General features: G+C 46.7%; 1 protein-coding gene across 4 annotated transcripts; it reads right to left on the bottom strand.

The window, feature by feature from the left end:
- Positions 1 to 2,272: 2,272 nt before the first annotated feature.
- Positions 2,273 to 11,942, bottom strand: TAT (tyrosine aminotransferase). 4 transcript variants are annotated; one of them, XM_021526882.2, is made up of 12 exons: positions 11,809 to 11,942; positions 9,920 to 10,162; positions 9,636 to 9,740; positions 8,749 to 8,816; positions 8,209 to 8,367; positions 7,892 to 8,030; positions 7,323 to 7,375; positions 6,801 to 6,953; positions 5,785 to 5,913; positions 5,338 to 5,421; positions 3,689 to 3,787; positions 2,273 to 2,953 (listed from the first exon to the last, which is right to left on the bottom strand). In XM_021526882.2, the coding sequence occupies exons 2-12, from the start codon at positions 10,152 to 10,154 to the stop codon at positions 2,810 to 2,812; spliced, it is 1,368 nt and encodes a 455-aa protein (XP_021382557.1). In that variant the 5' UTR covers positions 10,155 to 10,162; positions 11,809 to 11,942; the 3' UTR covers positions 2,273 to 2,809. The 4 variants fall into 4 exon arrangements, with proteins under 4 accessions (XP_021382557.1, XP_021382558.1, XP_021382559.1 ...); XM_021526883.2 differs by lacking the exon at positions 11,809 to 11,942 and adding an exon at positions 11,732 to 11,808; XM_021526884.3 differs by lacking the exon at positions 11,809 to 11,942 and adding an exon at positions 10,770 to 11,701.
- Positions 11,943 to 17,812: the final 5,870 nt, after the last annotated feature.

Here is a 17,812-nt window from a genome sequence, read left to right as displayed (position 1 = left end):
AACCACAAAAACACAGATGAAATGCAGAGTAAATTTATTTCCATTACCTCACCAACCAGGGCATCCTCAAAGTAGGACCCAGGCAGAGGTACGCAAACAGGGATGCCAGCACTGTGGAATCTAGTCCATGCTCAAGGATCACCAAACCTGCTGTTTTCACATGTATATCAGGGATTGTTGCAGGCACAGTTTATACCACTGAGATTTGATCTTTACCACAGCAAAGCAGGAATGTCAAGCATGTTTAATAGGGTGGTTCTAAGTCTAGCACAGGCCTATTTATATAAAGACAGATGTACCAATTACAAAACACACAAGACTAAACAACTATTAATATAATAGTGTTTTTCTACACTTTTCCTGCAAGACATTTGAGTGTATTTACAATCCTCCTTGCCAACCTTCCTTTACCTTCTCATAATCAGTTATAAGGCACTAAGGCAGCTCTGCTAAAGCTCTGGAGACCCTGTCTGAGCATCTCCAAAGAGCAGCTTCAGATCTGTGTCTTGACTTCTTCCTTGGTCTCAATGCTGAAGGGGTTTTCTTTGGCACAGAGTACCTCCAAACTCCAACTTAGGCAAGTTTGTATGGCTGGCAAGGTGCTCTAACCTACACCCCCACTATGACACAAAGCATCTGTGAGTATAATACCTGAAAAATGATACCAGCACATTTGTGGTTTAATGCTAGTTTGCTATTGCATCAGGAAAAATCTAGGTGTGGTCAAAAGGATATCTTTACAAAAGATGACAATGGAGGATGTGGCCTTGAGAAATCAAAATATCATGAGATTATGAGGTATGTATATGCCTATGTTGCTGGCTCTCTCAGCCTTCTCAGTCAAATGCTGCTTGGTCAAAAAGAAACAGGATTGTGTTAATTATTGCAGAATATTTGCATGTTAACAGACATCTCTCGGGGGACTCTGAAAGAAAAGGTGTTTCTGAAGGAAAAGTGATCTCAAAGGATCAGCTTTCTCTAAAACCAGGATCTGTTTATTAGTAATGGGGATTAAAGCCGCAGAACCTCAGGTACATGGAGAAGAGTTGAAGGAAGCAGATGGTACATGAAAGCTGCAGTAGGTTCAATGTGGCATAACAATGCAGCAACATTATGTTGTAAAGGTCTCCTGGTCCAACAGACCCTTCACACACCACCCTGCTTGTTACTTGTCAATGTCTTTTCTTAAGCAGTTCTGGTTATTCAGCTCTATTTGAAGGTCTAATGGCACAAAATCTCTGAAGCTGCACACCATTCACCCATAGCTTCTCTCTTTTTTTGTTCTGGGATTGCTTTCTTTGAAAGGAAAAGATGTAGCATGGACACTTAGCTGACATGTCAAAGACCTTTTCATACACTGCTATCTTTCTCATTTAGCCCTCCCCTCTAATAGAGTGCTGGTACCCAGACTTTCTACTGGGAGAGGTAAGGGGGGACAATTAGACTGTTATAGAACCTGGGTAGGACTGGCTGGGTGTAATCTAGAGCTGGCTCACTTTTCTTGTCATTGGGGAGGCAGGGTTGATCTGTGGATCCCAACCCTGTAGGAGGACGTGTGAACAGAGCTGAAGGTGGCAATATAAGGCACTCCCCAAGTTGCCCCTCTGAGAGTTCCAGAAATGGGTCCTGAGCATCTCACCAGAACACATTGCAATGGGCATTTATCATCTTCTGCCATTTCCACTGAATAAACAGAAAACAGGCTACCAGTTCCTTATTACTTTATGGAGCTGACGTATTCAGCAATCAGTAACCTTGGTACTGCTGGCATGTCACAAACACCATGTATAGTATGAGCTGTGGGGTGCCACCCCATGATTCACCACTACAGCAGGAAAGGCATGCCAAACTTTGAGTACTCAGGCATGGCTGGCTCCAGTCCTGGGGACAGTTGCCTCCCTGCAGCAGCAAGCACAGCACCCACTGCTCTGCTAGGGTCCACAGTGGGGGAGGCTGTGAGGGCCAAGGAGAAGGTGCAGACAGGATTGTTCTGTGTGTGGGGAGTGGACTGGCTGCCACAGCAAGTTGCCAACATCATCGGGGCAGGAGGGGCTGGCTCCAGTCTGTGTCAAGCTTTCAGGGCCCATCCTGTTCTCAGGGTTGGTGGGTTTCTTTGGGGGTCTGAGTCACTCTCACCATATCCCTGCTGGCACACAGGATGGCCCTGGGCAGGCAGGGACATGCCTGGTGCACTGAAATACCATGAGGTGAGCAAAGGTGACCCACACAGTGACCAAGCCTAACCTACCACAACAGTAGGACAGTGCAGGACTGCCATGTCAGAATTTTTATTAATAAAAAAGTTACAATAACTTACTCCCTTTATCACACAAAGGGCTCAGTATAAAGAGCTCTGGCATCCTAAGGTAACACAGGGAAGTGAGAGATGGGTACTTTTCTCTTATCCTTCAAGACAGCAGCCTTCTCCTGTCCCCAAGGGGAAGTGTGCCCAGCACAGGAACCACAGGCCAACAGGGCCTTTGCCACAGGGCCCAACCCAGGAACAACCTTCTGCCCCGGAGTGCAGCTGGTTCACAGGTAGCACAGACCAACACAGGGCACAGATGCTGATTCTACAGAGACATGGGGGACTGGAAGCAAGAGGATGTGCAAGCTCTAGTGGAGGAGGAGAGAGAAGTGTCCTCTTCTTTCCATAATACTGAGGAGTCTATGGAGCACAAAAAGTGAAGCAGCAGGACAGTGGCTGCTTACAGGCAGGGAGAGGTGGGACTGGTTGGAAGCAGCCTTGCCTGCCCAGCTGCTGCCTCATACAAGGTCTAGCCTGACAGAGGCAGAGGGCCAGCTGTAGCTACTTGTCACACTCCAGATCCTGGGCCCCCTCAGCACCCTGGTAGTGCATCTCACAGAACTCCTGAATGCGACTGCAGGCCTCCAAGATCATCTCCTCAGGTACAGTGATCACTACACGGAAGAAGTTTGGGTACTCAAAGCACTGAAATGAGAAAAGATGAAGCTGACAGATTACCTGGGATAGTGCCAGTTTTAGAGCCCTGCCTTGGCACCATGAGCTACATCAGCACGTGAATACAGTCAATGTATAACAGGAGGGCTTGGTTCTTGCTCCCTTAGACCATTTTTCCTGTTCCAAGCAAATCTCCCATCTCCATCTGTGTAGACATGATGCTGTGAGAGGGACAGGCCAGAGGACTTTGCGTGAACTGTGCAGACCAGACTGTGCAGGGAATGGGCTGAAAGGAATTAGCGAATGAGAGGCTGGAGAATATTTAAGGCCCTGTCCATATTCAATGTTGGAAGTGAATGCAAGGCACAGATGTTCTCAGCCTTCCCTATGTCTGGAGGGGTGAGGGACTGGAAATAGACTGAGGAAAGGAACATAGGTGGGAGCACTCCTCTGAGGGAGAACCTTCAGCAAGGAAGTGTGGGGGTATATGGATTTCAGAGATACAGCTCTGCCAGGCTGAGAAATACTGGGCAAGCTTGGAGTTGGGAAGATCCTGGCAGCCTGACTGAGTGCTGTTAGTGAGCCAGAAACTGCCACACACAGCACAAGGAGCTGACAGCCAGCTCCTACACACTATTACAGACCATGGACACTTGCATACACAACTCCCAGCCTGTCCTCAGAGCTCAGGGTTGCAAACCCCTACAGTTTCTCCCACCCTGCTTTGGCCTCACAGCTCCTTGGGGCTCTCAGTGTTAGGCTCACCGTGGCTGGCAAGCAGAACACAGACTGCTCCGAGATGAGTCGCTCAGTGAACTCCACATCATTTTCAAACTCCGGAAAATGCTCCATCTCTATCTCAACCTGCAGCAGAGGGATGTAACATGGCAATCAAGGGCACCAAAACTATCTACAGTGTCCTTGTTTACATACATGGCCCAATGACTTCCTAGTGGAGAGCAACTCTCTGCCCTCAATTTCTTGCTTATGATTTGGGCTGCCTGGGATGAAAGACAGAAACATATAAATGAAAACTGGGCTTCTGAAAAAGCCGTCATTAACTACCTAAAGATAGAATTTCAGTTAAATGCTGCTTCAATAAAAAAAACCACCTGATAGAAAAGACACAGTAACCAATTAAAAGTGAAAAGGAATAAATAAGACATTGAGACAGAGCTTGGTAGATAACTCAATATGCATTAATAATCCTGTCATGCAAGAAAAAAATTAATGTTTTGGTTTAAAATAAAAATTAATATAGCAAGGTCTAGAATATTATGAACAAAATAAATCCTTGTAGGATGATATAATTGGTAAAATGACATGAAAGTGGTAAAATCTTCAATACATATTTATTTTCAGCATTTGGAAAGAAGGCAGCTGTCCATCTCTCACATAAAGACAGTGCTATTCTGGCCATTTGTTTATAGAATCCCAGAATGGTTTGGATTGGAAGGAACCTTAAAGATGATTTAGTTCCAATACCTCCACTACAGGCAAGGCTGCCACCCACTAGATCAGCTTGTTCAAGGCCCCATCCAGACTGACCTTTATAACCAAAGAAGACTTGAAACATCTTATTAAAATATTCGTAAACAGGTAATTTGAGAGATAATTTGCTTACATAAGTTCCGAAAGAACTAGTAGAAAACAGAAATAAACACATGACTTAATTTTAAATAGACAGCCAGCTACTGTAGAAATACAATAAGTATGCAAGAATCTTAGAGTTGTGCCTCTACATAAAAAGCATAAGAAAAATGACCTGTGTAGCTCCTGGTAAAATTTGAAACAGGGTCAAGTGATAAGGAGTTTTCTATAGAAATGAGTGAGACAGATACTGCAGTATTGTCCAGTTCTGAGTCCACATTTTAAGAGTGAATGAAAAACTGGAAACATGAGATCTAACAAAATAAAAGGAAAAAAAATTAAAATGTGTCAAAGTGTCATAAATTTCTCAACTGAGCTTGATGAGATGAAAAAGGAAACTTCAGCACATTATAAACTTTAAAGCAAACGGGCATGGGAAAAGGCAGAAGAAAAGGCAACACCACAGGCAGAAGACAGGCATGCTAGCATGAAGAAGGCTACATCTTCTGCAGGAGGTATGATATTCTGCCTTGTTTTATAGGGGCTTCCAGTTGCCATTGGGCTTCATTTCCAGGTGAAACAGCCTTGTCTTGAAAAGTACAAATCACAGAGTGTTCTGTGCAGAAGCAAGTGGGTTAAGTGTACTGGCCTCTTCTCTGTGAGCAGTTAACAGCATATCCTGGCCTTCTAAGGTGACAAAGGGATGCATTTACAGGAAAATTTGAAAATACACAGTAACGGAGACCTGGTGGCAAGTACCAATCTGAATCATTGACTAGCTCTGGCAACCAGATGTAGGGTGAGTGTTGGTGATCCTCACTTACCATCAGGTACATAGCTCCAGCAGGCCTGACAGGCTGAAGGCCAGGGATAGCTGATAAGGCAGCATAACAAAGGTCAGCATTAGACTGAAAAGCAAAAAGGAGAAATTTCAAAACAGGAGAAATTCCAGAAAACAGCTTAGTGATTGGAAGCCAAACTCTGGACTGGGACTATGAACAGGTTTGCCAAACTGCAAATAAAGGGACAACAAATGCAAACAGTATGGGAGATCATGGCCTTGAGTACAGTAGGTGTTACTGAACTGAGCTCAGAAAGTCAGTGCCAAACTCCATCCCCTGGGTCAGCAGCTCCAGATGCAGAGATAGGCTGCCTGAACGTTATTACAGTCAGTATTTCTGCCTGTTACAATGTCTCCTGCTGAAATTTGATCTGATCTCCCTCCAAACAATCTGTGAACAGCCCTTCTTGACCTATAACAGCTTGTTTACCTTGAGGATGCTTAGGGTGTTGTGGTAGAACTCAGGTGGCGTTCGGTGCAAGATACGCTCCAGTGCTCCTTGGACAATTGTACAGGGTCCTAGGATCCTTTGACTCAGTCTTAGAAGGCCATCCCTGATCTGAGAAAACATAATATTTGCAGCTTATATGATGCTTCCCTAAAGGAAAGGAACAGCTCCAAGGCTCACTTCCTGTATTTCTGTGGCTGTTCACACCCTTCTCTTCAGTGAGCATACAAAGTACTAAAGAACATTTGTTTGACTATATGCCAGGTTTAGCAGATTATTTACAGTGCCATTCTCTGTTCCTTTGTTTCAGATTGAAATGCCAACAGAAACAACCTTTGGATCTTCCCAATCTGACTCAAACCAGGCTGGAATATAGATAATACAAGTAAAGCCAGAGCTGTTCCAAATACAACTTTGTATTTCCCTTTGGTTTGTGCCCACAATCCACACTTTCAAAGCCAAGTAAGGACAATCAATATTAGCTTTTCTGCTCACTCATTTGGTCCTCTCTTCTCCCTCTTCCTCTGCAGAGAGCCTTCTAGGTGGAAAGGTCACTGCAGTAGATGGTTGTTCTTGTAACACAGCTGAAAAATAGCCAGATAAAGTACTGGCAGCACTGTGAGGTGCTTTGTTCTTACTTTTATGAGAAACCATGTAAGAGAGCACACAGACACCACACATGGACTCCACATGCTAGATAAGCCATGCAATACTTTCAGTGCGCAGTGGAGCTCTCTGAGAAGTTAGAAGCACAGAAAAAGGAAAAGGCATACATTAATGAGCAGCAGAGAAACTGAGTTACAGTGTAGATGTGGGTAGAAGACCATGTCTGGGAGCTGATGGAATACGGAAGGTACATGAAGCAGGTAAGCACAACTGGGTGACACCCAGGCGAGAGCAAAAGAGCAGTACCCGCCTGTATCAGTTAAAGACCTGGTGATCCACATACTGAAGACTCTGCAAGTCTGTTGCCATGACAGCAACACAGGGGTTCTCACCTCATTACCAAAGATGTCTCTCCTGTCATGAATTAGGATCCAGCCCATCCGCCAGCCAGGGACTAGCCATCGCTTTGCCAAGCCACCGCAGGACAAGATTGGTACATTGGTGCTGAGAGTTGCAATGGGCTCATACTTGCAGTCAGCGAATACCTGTGACCGGAGACCGTGTTAGGGCTGTCCCTGCCTTTTACTGTGAGAACTGGGGCAAGCATGAGGCTTAACAAGAAGGGATGCAGGGAAGCAATGGGAAACCAATGGTGAAAACTCACAGCTTCAAAGTATGAACATGGTAAGCACACAGATATAAAAGCAAGCTGTTTGTGAAGAGGAAGGGAGCTGGATATGAGAGGTTCCCCTAGGACTGTGCTCCAAAGGACTGGGAGCTCCAGGCATGGCCCCAGGCCCAAGGAAGTGGAGCTGTCCTTCACCTCTAGAGATGTGGCTGTCATGGCCAAAAATTAGGTACATCAAAAAGGACAGGGAGCATTGCGAGTGCAAATGACTGCAACGGACACTCACCATGTCTCCGTAGATCTCATCAGCCAGGATGGGCACACACTGTCTTGATGCCACTGTGGAAGAGAGAGCATTCAGCCTGGTCACCTGTATCCTCCATGGGAACAGACTTGCCCTGCAGTCTGCAGGGCCTGGCAGAGTTCTGAGAGAAGCTCTGTCTCAGGGCACAGGGTCCCTATCTTCCTCCTACAGACTGTTCATTTGGTGAGCCTGACCACTGAGGATCCCTGCCCTGACTGAGCCTAGTTCTGCTCCAACTGGGTGAGGACTGCCAGTACAGCCCTCCCTGTCAGGACAAGGAAGCACAGGGCTCCTGTGAACACTCCAAGTGAAGAGCCAGAGGGGAGAAATGAGCAGTCCAAGTCACACAGAGTTCTTGAGGAAGACATATGCTCTGCATGTGTCTAGATAAGACAGCACCTCCACACTGAGCAAGCCCTCATTCCTGAGGTGGAGTCAGTCAGAAGCAAAGCCCTTGGCCATGGTGCTGTGGTGACTGAGACATGAGCAATGGGGGCAGACATTAGACTGCAACCATGTCCCAAGCCCCAGAAACACACAGGCAGGCTCACCTGCCAGGATCTCCTGGAGGTGGCTCCTGCTGAACACAGAGCCACAGGGGTTCGATGGGTTGTTCACAATTAGGCAAGCTGTTTTCTCATCCACCAAAGACTCCAAGTGCTCCAAATCAATTTCCCAAGCTTTCTCTGGCTAGTGAAGTGAAGAGAAAAGGAAGTAAAAGCTGAGGAACTGGACCTGCCACACAAGGTCAGATGTGCCAGGGCACCCAGGGTTACTCACGTTGCCTTCACCCACTTCCCAGGTGGGACAGAGTATTTCTGAGAGGAGAAATGTCAAGGCTGCCCCTTCTGGGCCTGCCACTACTTACCAAGAGATTATAGAGTTTGACCTCTATTCCCATAGACAATGCCAGAGTCTTGTAGAGGGAGAAGCCAGGCCGTGGCACCAGGATGTTCTGGCCTGGGTTGGCCAGCACTGCCAATGCAAGCTCTATGGCCTGGCTGCAGCCGCTTGTTAAGATGACATCCTGCAAAGAGCACAGAAATGTCAGTGGGAAGCACAACCACTCTGAAGTACTCTGGACACACAGGAGTGACATAACATCCAGGCTCAGCTCTGCCAGGGAGAGCTTCACAGCCAAAAAGACAGTGCCAGGGCCTGACTGGAAGCAGGGAAACTTCAGCTGGTGGAAAGCAAAACCTCCTCCTGGGGAGGGTGGAGGTGAAGGGCTCAGGGAAGGGATGAGAGCAGCAGGAGGCCACCTTGGGACAAGGTGATTTGACCAGCCTTTAGTCCTGTAACTGGGCAGAGAGGGAGAGCTGGGGCAGGGCCCCCATGCCCCACAGTCTGCAAGCAGCAGCACCCTGGCTGCACTGAAGTGGGGAGTGCCTTGGCTGGGCACCAGTACCTGGGCCTTCAGTGGTGCCTCCGGGCAGTTGTAATATGCAGCCACAGCTTCCCGGCAGGACTGGTAGCCTGCGGAAAGACAGTCAGACATGGAAAGGAGGTTTTTATAGATTCTTTCCTTCTTATTACCAGTAGTGTTTCTTTCTTCTTACCAGTAACAGGCTCACAGCTGCTGTGATCTGGGGAAAGCCCATTTGGTGGTGTCCCAGGGTGGCAGAGACTGTCCTGCCTCAGGCCAAGCATCATGCAGCCCCAAGGCTGGGCCAGGATGGCCAAGAGCAGGGACAAACCTTGGGCAGGGAGGCAAACCTCGGCCCCAGCATGTCCCAGGGACAGAACTGACAGGAGCAGAGTGGTAGGTAGGCAGGCAGTTTTCTTAGCCAGAAGGAAGCCAAGACATGGCTTTCATTGTTTAGTGATGGCACTGGGGCAGCTCTCCCTGTCACCAGATGGAGGGTCCTGTGATACAGGCATGATCTATGCTCTGTGCATGCTTTTGGCACTAATTGCAAACAAGGCTCAGGGTGTCAGTGAAGTCAGGGAGCCCAAGGAAACTCTTGGTTAAGGCAAATCAGAAAGGAGCTCGGCTGTAACCCATGGCAAGGACACACAGTCCCAAGCCCTTCTGGGTTCTTGATAACCTGTCTGCCCCAATGGCTAGGGCAGCAAAAAGCTTCTGCAGGACCTCTGGGCCTCAAACAGCCACACAGGAAAGAGCACACAGGTGTATCTGGCGGATACATATACTTGTGTGTTCATGTGACTGTTGGTGAGAACAGCTGTAGGGAGCTAATGGAAAGATGTCTGTGGGCTCCATACAGCTGCTGTGGGGTAGGAACTGGTATATGACTTCATCCAGCTCTCACTGGATGCGCGTTGTCAACTTACCAACAGATGGAGCATAACCATTGTACTGTCCTGAGTCCAAAACCTCCTTCACAGCCCGTGTGACCTCATCATTTGTGGGAAGGTTTCCAAAGACCGTCGGGTCTCCTTTTCAAAGATTGAAAAAACAGTCAAGTTCTAGCTGATCTGTGACAGGCACAGAGCTGTGTGGTTGTCTGACCTATCCCTTGGTGTTCGCACAAACTTCGTGCTTCAGAACCCTGCAATCTGTCAGCCACACAGCTGATCTAAATACCTGGAGGCTTCAGCCACAGGACTGTGCTCACCTAAGGACAAGGAGATCATGGCTTTCTTTGGGTTGGGTTCCACCTTCATGCTGTCTACAATGGCTCGGACAGGATTGAAAGTCTTCTTTGACATTTCAGAAGCTCTGACAGCCCATCTTGGCTTCCGACCCTTCACCTTCCCTGGTGATATGGTGTTCCCAGTGTTCTTGAGATGAACATCCAGCATAGGGGCATGGTCTCCATGGCCATTCACTTGGATCAGGTATGAGTCCATCCTGAGAGCTGTCAGTGCAAAGTGAATTTCCTGGGCTTAGTTAACACATGTCAAACAAGGAATATTGTTTGCATTTAGGGATGCAGCCCATAAGTAAAACTTCCAAAAGCTGTAGACACTACCTACTGCCTATGGACAAAGTAGCAGCAGCAAGTAAGGCCGTATTTGGTGCCAGGATGTAGTGAAACCCCATGCATAAGTGAGAGAGCAATACAGTGGGAAAGATTAAGGCATTTCTGTGTGTTAGCTGCACCCCTACCTAGCATGAACCTCCTGCTCTGAGGAGGAAAAAGCCCTGCTAAAGCCAGAAGCCAAGAATTAGCAGTATGTTGTAGTCACTGCTTGACTGCAGATTCAATATTCCACTGACAGAAGGACCAGGTCACCCACTTTCTCTGCCCAGCTATCAATTTGTACACCTCAACCTGCAAACACAAGGGCTGGCCCACTATGTGTGTTCATATACAGCATGTTCCTCCAGTCTACAGACAGAAATGCAGCGCTATAAATCAAATATCAGATGCCAAAAAGGTAGTTCTTCTTCAATGTTAGCAGGATGCACTAGATGTTAGCAGGATGCACTGGGCAGTGGCAGGATAGAGGTCAGACACTTACTTTTACTTCTGTCAGCAAAGAACAGCCCAGCTCAGAGAGCCTAGAGCAAAAGGCAATGTTTAGGAAATGGAGCAGGACTGGTATGGCCAAGAGGGAAATCCAGGAGGCAGCACTGCCCCAAAGAAAGGGCCTGTAGTTCAACCTGCAACTGAGTAACAAGCAAGGCACCAGCAGAGGAACAGCTGCCTCCAAGACCCAAAAATGGACACAAAAGTGACTTACACATTCCAGCATGTTATACCCAGAACACTAAATAGACCAGGCAGGAAAAGCCTAACTTACAAACTGATAATGACTCAGGGATTTCCACCTGCAGTTTAGGGATAAGGCACAGAAGAGGCAGACCTCCTGAGCCACCTTTTTTTGCTAATACTAGCACACTACCTTGTAATCCTGCCACAAACCGCGTATGCTTTCTATTCTGTCCTATTTCTCTGCTCCACTGAAAAGCAATTCAGTAAACAGTGGCCCTTTCCTGTTAGCCCTTTCCTGCATAGCTCCACACTTGCAGATACAGCACAGCTTCCTCTTCCTTGATGCAGAGAGTGAGCCAGAAGGGCTGTAGTGTTGCCTGGTTCAGGCAAGATTTGCTATCTGAACAAATTTCTCAGTGTTTCAGTGAAGTTTGCACCTAGAGATGCCCCATGCTGCTACAGTAACTCTACTAGCAGTGCATTATTAGGCCATTTATAGCAACCCAGGCTGATCTAACAGGGTCACAAAGCAAGACTTCAGCTTTTGTGCTAAAACCTTCTGTCTTTCCTTTCCACCAGAAGAAAGTCAGCTGAAGAAATATACAGCAGGGCTGCAGAAAAATCTGAGCCTAGAAATGAGCCACGTATCTCAATTCAACAGCTGGGCTGTATCCCAAATATGCAGTCTGTCCTAGCAGAGCTCTTACACCACCCGCACCACATGGTTCTTCTGAAAAGGGGAGCTGTAGACACAGGCACAATAGATACCTTCAATGTAGGCAGCCAGGGAAGAATTCCCCACTATCCACCTGAAAGAAGCAAGGCACCAGAGCACAGCACTTTACCTTCTACAGCACAGACAGGGAGACACCAACAAGCCTGGAGGTCCAGTCCCTAGTTTTCATCCAGGACAAATCCCCTTGAGAGGAAAGTCCCATGAATTTTTGCCCATGAAATAATCGCCAAAACTGGGCGTTGAGACTGAATCATTTAGCCATTGGCTCACAGAGAGGGCTGCTCTCCCCACCCAAAAATGACCTCTCCTCCCCTTTGCAACTGTAGTCACTTCAAACACCTGGAACATGGCTCTGCATTAACTCTTTCAGTGGGCAGCTTAAGGACACAACTTGGCTTCCTGGCGTGCCTGGGCTACCATCCTTTGCCACCACTTTCCTCAGTCTGCAAACACTGCTGGAGGCAAATCTGAAGAGTCCAGGTATTCCAGTATTAGCACCTTGTAATTCACTGAGAGTGGATTGATGGACCATAAAGCTTGAGGAAGCCATCAGTCTGTCCTGAACTAAGAGTTTCTGGGATCCCAATGTACCAGCTGACAAACACCAGTTTGTGGCTTCATTACAACTGGGACTCATCTTCCTCAATAAACTACAGGGAGAAAAGCACTTCTCTAGCCAGTGTTTTGGAGGCACCAGGACCTGAAGGATTAAAGTAAGCTCAAGTGGTCATTGGTTTGGAGGGATTTTTTTTTGCCTTTCCCTTTTTTTGTTGTTGTTGTTCTTGTTGTTGTTGTAAGACCCAAGTAAACTCATAATTCTGGCAGCCATCAGAAATTATACAATTCTTATAATTCTTCCCCCTTTGATGGGACTACAAACCACAAATGATACCATTCCCAGAAGGCCCTTTTTTGCTAAGTGACATGAACCTATGGCTTCCTGCCTCTTAATTTTTGCGTGACTAGGATAAATGAGAGACATCTGCACTCTTCCTGCCTTCTAAGGGCTGCTCCAAATGTTCCCTTATTGCCATGGCAGCAAATGGCCAGGGACTGAAGAGTTGCTCAGGAACAAGAGGGACTTGCCAACCTTCAAGCAAACAGACTGCTGATGCCTTCACTGCAGAGGCCAGTGGTCACTGTGAATTTTACCTGTTTATACCTGCACCCGAGGAGGTATAAAGGGCTTTGCATTCAACCCATGCTCACTACACAACCATCAGTAAAGCTGCACCTCCCCAGGTGACATGAGTGGCCCCTTCCCTCAGTGCTGTGGTTGGGCTGACACTGCTAGGGAGCCATGACCTGCTGTGGACCCCGTGTTGCAATGGGCACTTCTGAAGCCACAATGGGGGCCAAGGATTCAGGGCTGGAGGCAGGTTGGAAAGCAGTGGAGTGCAGACAGCAGGTCTAGCCAGGATCTTTAGCCCCAGACTGGAGGGCAGACTTCTCACTGCAACTAGCCCCAAGGCCTTTGGACAAGGAATAGCACCTTTCAATAGCACCCTTTCACAGAGCAACATCTTGTATTGAAGCTGTTTAGACTGTCTTCTGCTGAGGGCTGCACAATTTCTCTCTTCTTTTGACTGAAACCTGACATGAGTAACCTTTGGAAGTTTATGGAGGCCCTGTCCAAGCACCTATGGGTTATTTTCTCACTTCCCCCAGCTGGCCCCATCTCTTACCATGCTGCAGCCCTGGCAGGGTTAAACATAACATTGGGAGGCCTCAAGGACGATGCTGTGTGTTCTGCCTAGCAACAATCCCCAAACTGACGCAACTGGAGCTCTACCCGTCATACTGCACACAGCAGTGGGGTTCAGGGGAGGCCACAGTGGAAGTCTGTTGCCAAGGTGGGGAAAAATGCGGCTCTGGAGAAGACATAGGAGGCTCAGTTACATAAGGCTGAGAACCTGGTGAAAAGCAGGGTGAGGACAGAAGTGTACAACAGCATCATTGGGTTTCTCCTGCTATAACAATGGCCTTCTCCTCTCACTGCATGACTCCAGTCCTCCTCCAGATGCTTTCACATGGGATTTGCAGCCCCTATCCTCTCACCCTTTGCTGTTCAGGGGCTCACAGGACAAAAGCATGAACACACAACTCAGTAATTAGTATTCCAAAAATATGGCCAAGCCATCTTTCTATGGTGCGGTGAAAGAGGCAGCCATACCCTGCGGGATGCATTTCTGCCAGCAAGGCTGCCATCTCTCTGGACTGCCAGGCCCTATCCTCCCCACAAACACCCCACCCTACTGACTTGCCACCCTCTGTAGTTTACTCCTCTGTCCCAGCAGGTCAACCTCACAGGTATCTTGTGCATACCTCTTCAGGTCCCTCTTTCTTGTGTAGCTTGAACAATTGATTTTTATCCCTTCCCATTGGAAGGAGAAACTAGTGATAACTTCAGCTTTTTTTATTGTACTGCCTTTCTCTGGTACCAGGGCTTCCAGAGTCCCATTTGTGTGAGCAGAGGTGAAGCCAGTAAGACTAAGCAATTCAGCTTCCAGACTGAGCTGCAGACAAAAAGAGGGACTGACAAACAGTTGTTTGAGGAGAGCACAGGCTCAAGCATTGCTGCACTGACAAACCTGTCTCTGTCAGACTGCAGGTAGGTCATACACAAGGGTAGTTTTGCCAATTCAGCATGCACTGAGAGGTGCAGGGAAAGGCACCCAACTAGTACTCTGCATAAAAATCCACCAGGGTCGGTAACAAATCACTTCACTTGCTACCTCCTTATATTTTGCTTTTATTTCCAGCAATTTATGTCTACTCCTTTCACACATTGGTACAGCACCAGCCAATTCAGGTTTTGTGTGTATCCTAACCTCTGTTTGGTCTCTGCATTCACACTTGAATCAGCTTTTAATAACCAATTATATGACCTTTCCTTTCTCCTTTTTTTTTTTTTTTTTTTAAATCAATTTATTGTTAAAGTCTCAGATGAGCAAATAGCAATAAAGCCTCCATGTCTCTCACGAATGTTGTGTCTGTTCATTGATTTGACAGCGTCATTGTAACACTGCAGCAGGTTTTCTGGACACAAGGCACAAACCTGACAGGTCATACAGGCACCCTGAAAATGCATATATTCAGAGTTAAAGCTGTCTGATAATGTAGGCAGGGCTGCTGTGCCAAACCTGCATGTATCTGCATGAGCCTCTGATCAAGTGATAGTGATGCTTGTGCTTCCAGTAATCTTAATTGCTGAAATGGAGCATGAGCACCTGTTACCTCTTTGCACAATCAGAGCAGAAAAATCAGCTCCAAAATAGCCCAGCCACACTCTCCAAAGCTGTGCAAACACCATGTTTAAGAGCCAGAAAGATGGCACAATCCACAAAGAGTGGCTCAAAGCCAGTAACAGGGTAATTCAAAAATTTACAGTAGCTACAGTTTATCTATCTACCCATATTAGGATCAATTTTGATTTGATCTCAGAAATAAAACTCTGAAATACACTGAAATTGCACAGTCTAGCTAGGGATGCCTATTCTGGAAAAGCACCCTGTGTACTGCAAGTGGTTTGCAGGATGCTCTTGCCATCTGTGTGAGCTGGGCTTTGGAAAGCAGAGCATTAGCATCTAGGGACTGTCTGGTCTCTGCATTTCTTTTGGAAGGGGAACAAGGTGGTTCTCACAGTACATAAATCGAGGGCATTACAGGAGGGAAATTGTCCTCCTAGAACTCTCCTCTGCAAGCCCTGGGCAGATTGAAAACAGCTGCATTAACACACCTCAATAAGCACCATCTCCTACTATTTGCCATTTCCCTCCATCAGGAAAACTAGACAATGTAAATGCCATGATTATGGCATCTTGTTTGCCTCCCACAACACCAGCACTTGAAAATGCACCGCAGCAGCCTGACAGCAGCTGTGCTGGGCACAGCAGACTGCACTCCCCACTGTGGTGCTGGGAGGGGGCAGAGTCCACCAGGTACAGAACCTTTTCTTGCTCAGCCTGGGCACTGAGTCCATAGGCAGCACATTGAGAGATACAGCATGCACTCCAGGTTTGTGGGGAGTTGGAAGCACCAGTGAGCTACAGGCCCAAAAGCCATGACAAAAGACTTGCAACTCCTGTTACAGATGCTGAGAGAAATGTTCCACCAAGTGTGAGTGTTACTGGTTTCTGAGTACAGGCATAGTGAAAGAAAACATCTTGTCCAGACTTGTGTCTGTTTACATCCAGGTAAATATTATCCAGGTAAGTGCATATCCTGTGTTTGACTTATGACTTCAGAGACTTGAGCTGTTGCATGATATGTCATAGCAGCTGTCCTCCAATGGCCTTGGAGCCACTGGAACAGTGACCAGCTAATGGGGGTGGTGTGGAAAGGGGTGCAGTGGCTTTGTGGGGTGAGATGACACTGTGAGCGTATAGTGGGTGGCGTGGGCAGCACCAGCACTTCCTTCTCACAAGAACACAGACAGGCTGGCTTTCTCATGACTGAATTAAAGCCCCAGTGATGGAAACCTACCATCTGTTGACCAATCCACTCCTGCAATAACTGTTCATATCCTTATAAAATGGTGGAGCTGGAGTGTGTGTGAGAAACACTGAGGGTGCCTAAAAGAAATCCCTTTTGCTTCAAGCTAAGCTCTCTGTTTCCTGACTATGCCAAAAGCAAGCAGAGTGAACAAAACATTTCCCTGCTCTTGACAAGAGTTTTTTACAAGTTTGCAAGTTGTCTAGACACCTGTCTATTAACAAGCTTGCAAGCTGTTAAAAGATGCTTGTTATTTCAAATGAGATGTCTGTGATCAATCTTTTTCTCATAGGTTGTATTTCTAGACATTTCTTTTGCTTTCTTCTGAATCCCCTCCAGTTGATCCACTTGCCTCTGGAAATACAGTGTGCAAGACTGAGGCCAAGCCAGTGCTGAAGTGGGGGCAGAAGAATTTCTTCACCTGTCCTATGTGACATTCCTGTTCATACACCCTAGAAATGTTAGTTTTTTCGCAACAGGATGACATTGTGGACTTGAGTTCAGTTTGTCATTCACAGTAACCTCCAGTTCTTTTCTACAGTACTGCTCTATCGTCATCATGCTGCACTCATTGTCCCTGTGATTATTTATTTATGTGGGATGGTCAATAAATCTGGTTGTGGTGTTCAGCAGTGATTGTGCTGCAGCTCCCAGCTGCTTAAAACTGGAGACATATGAGGCAGCTCATGACTTGCTTCTACCACTTTACCCTCCAAGTTCCCAGGGAGGGCATTGAACCAGGTCAGAGCTCTTGGTCCATGGCAAGCCAAACCAGATCCTTCCCTCCCTAAGCACAGCAATGATATCAGAAGTAGCTAGACACAAAGAAGCCAAAAATAATAATAGAAATAAATAATTACAAAGAGAAGTCAAAACAGTAGATTAATATTGGTATCAACTTCCTATTGCTCTGCTCTGCTGACTGGTATTTGTTGCAGTGAGAACAGGAACCCAGAAGATGATGCTGACCAAGTTCAGCTACAGTACTTTGAGCAGGAGTGAAGTGACACAAAGCATGTTTTTAGGATTTCTCATTATAGCAACAGAAATGAAATAAGACTCCTAGAGTATCTTGAAGTTTGTACCTCACTTTTTAGCAGCAAACACTCTAGTAAAACACTGAACACATCTCCAACAGAGCAATACTTCCTGTCTCTGTCTTTGAACAAGTAAAACACACAAATCCAAATAAAGCTTTATCTCAGTTTGTTGGATGACCAGCAGCAACACTGTGCATAAGAAACACTTATTTCATCCCTTCTTGTGACTCATGTTTAGTTAACTTAGTTCTTCATGTCCCTTTAATGTCAGTTAAAAGCTCTACTAAGAAAAATGGCACTGTGCATGACCCTAAAAGTTCACAAAGGGCTCCTAAAACGTTTAAACCTATCCAGTAAGGAGGCCTGCTTTCTGGCACATCAACATGAGTGATGCAACATATGCTGATGAACAGGTGTGTGCAACAGCCACACTGCTGAGCACCTGCACTATCTCCAGACTCCTTGTCCTAAGCTCCCTATGGATTCTCCATTTTCTAACTTAGCACACAATTTCTGTTCCCTCTATCTGAACTGGGCATTGAAGCAATGGTTCTCTTGTTTTCCTTCTCTCTTACCTCA

Source organism: Lonchura striata, chromosome 13, assembly GCF_046129695.1.
Source record: "Lonchura striata isolate bLonStr1 chromosome 13, bLonStr1.mat, whole genome shotgun sequence".
Lineage (NCBI taxonomy): Eukaryota > Metazoa > Chordata > Aves > Passeriformes > Estrildidae > Lonchura > Lonchura striata.
This window is presented reverse-complemented; position numbering and strand designations above follow the sequence as displayed.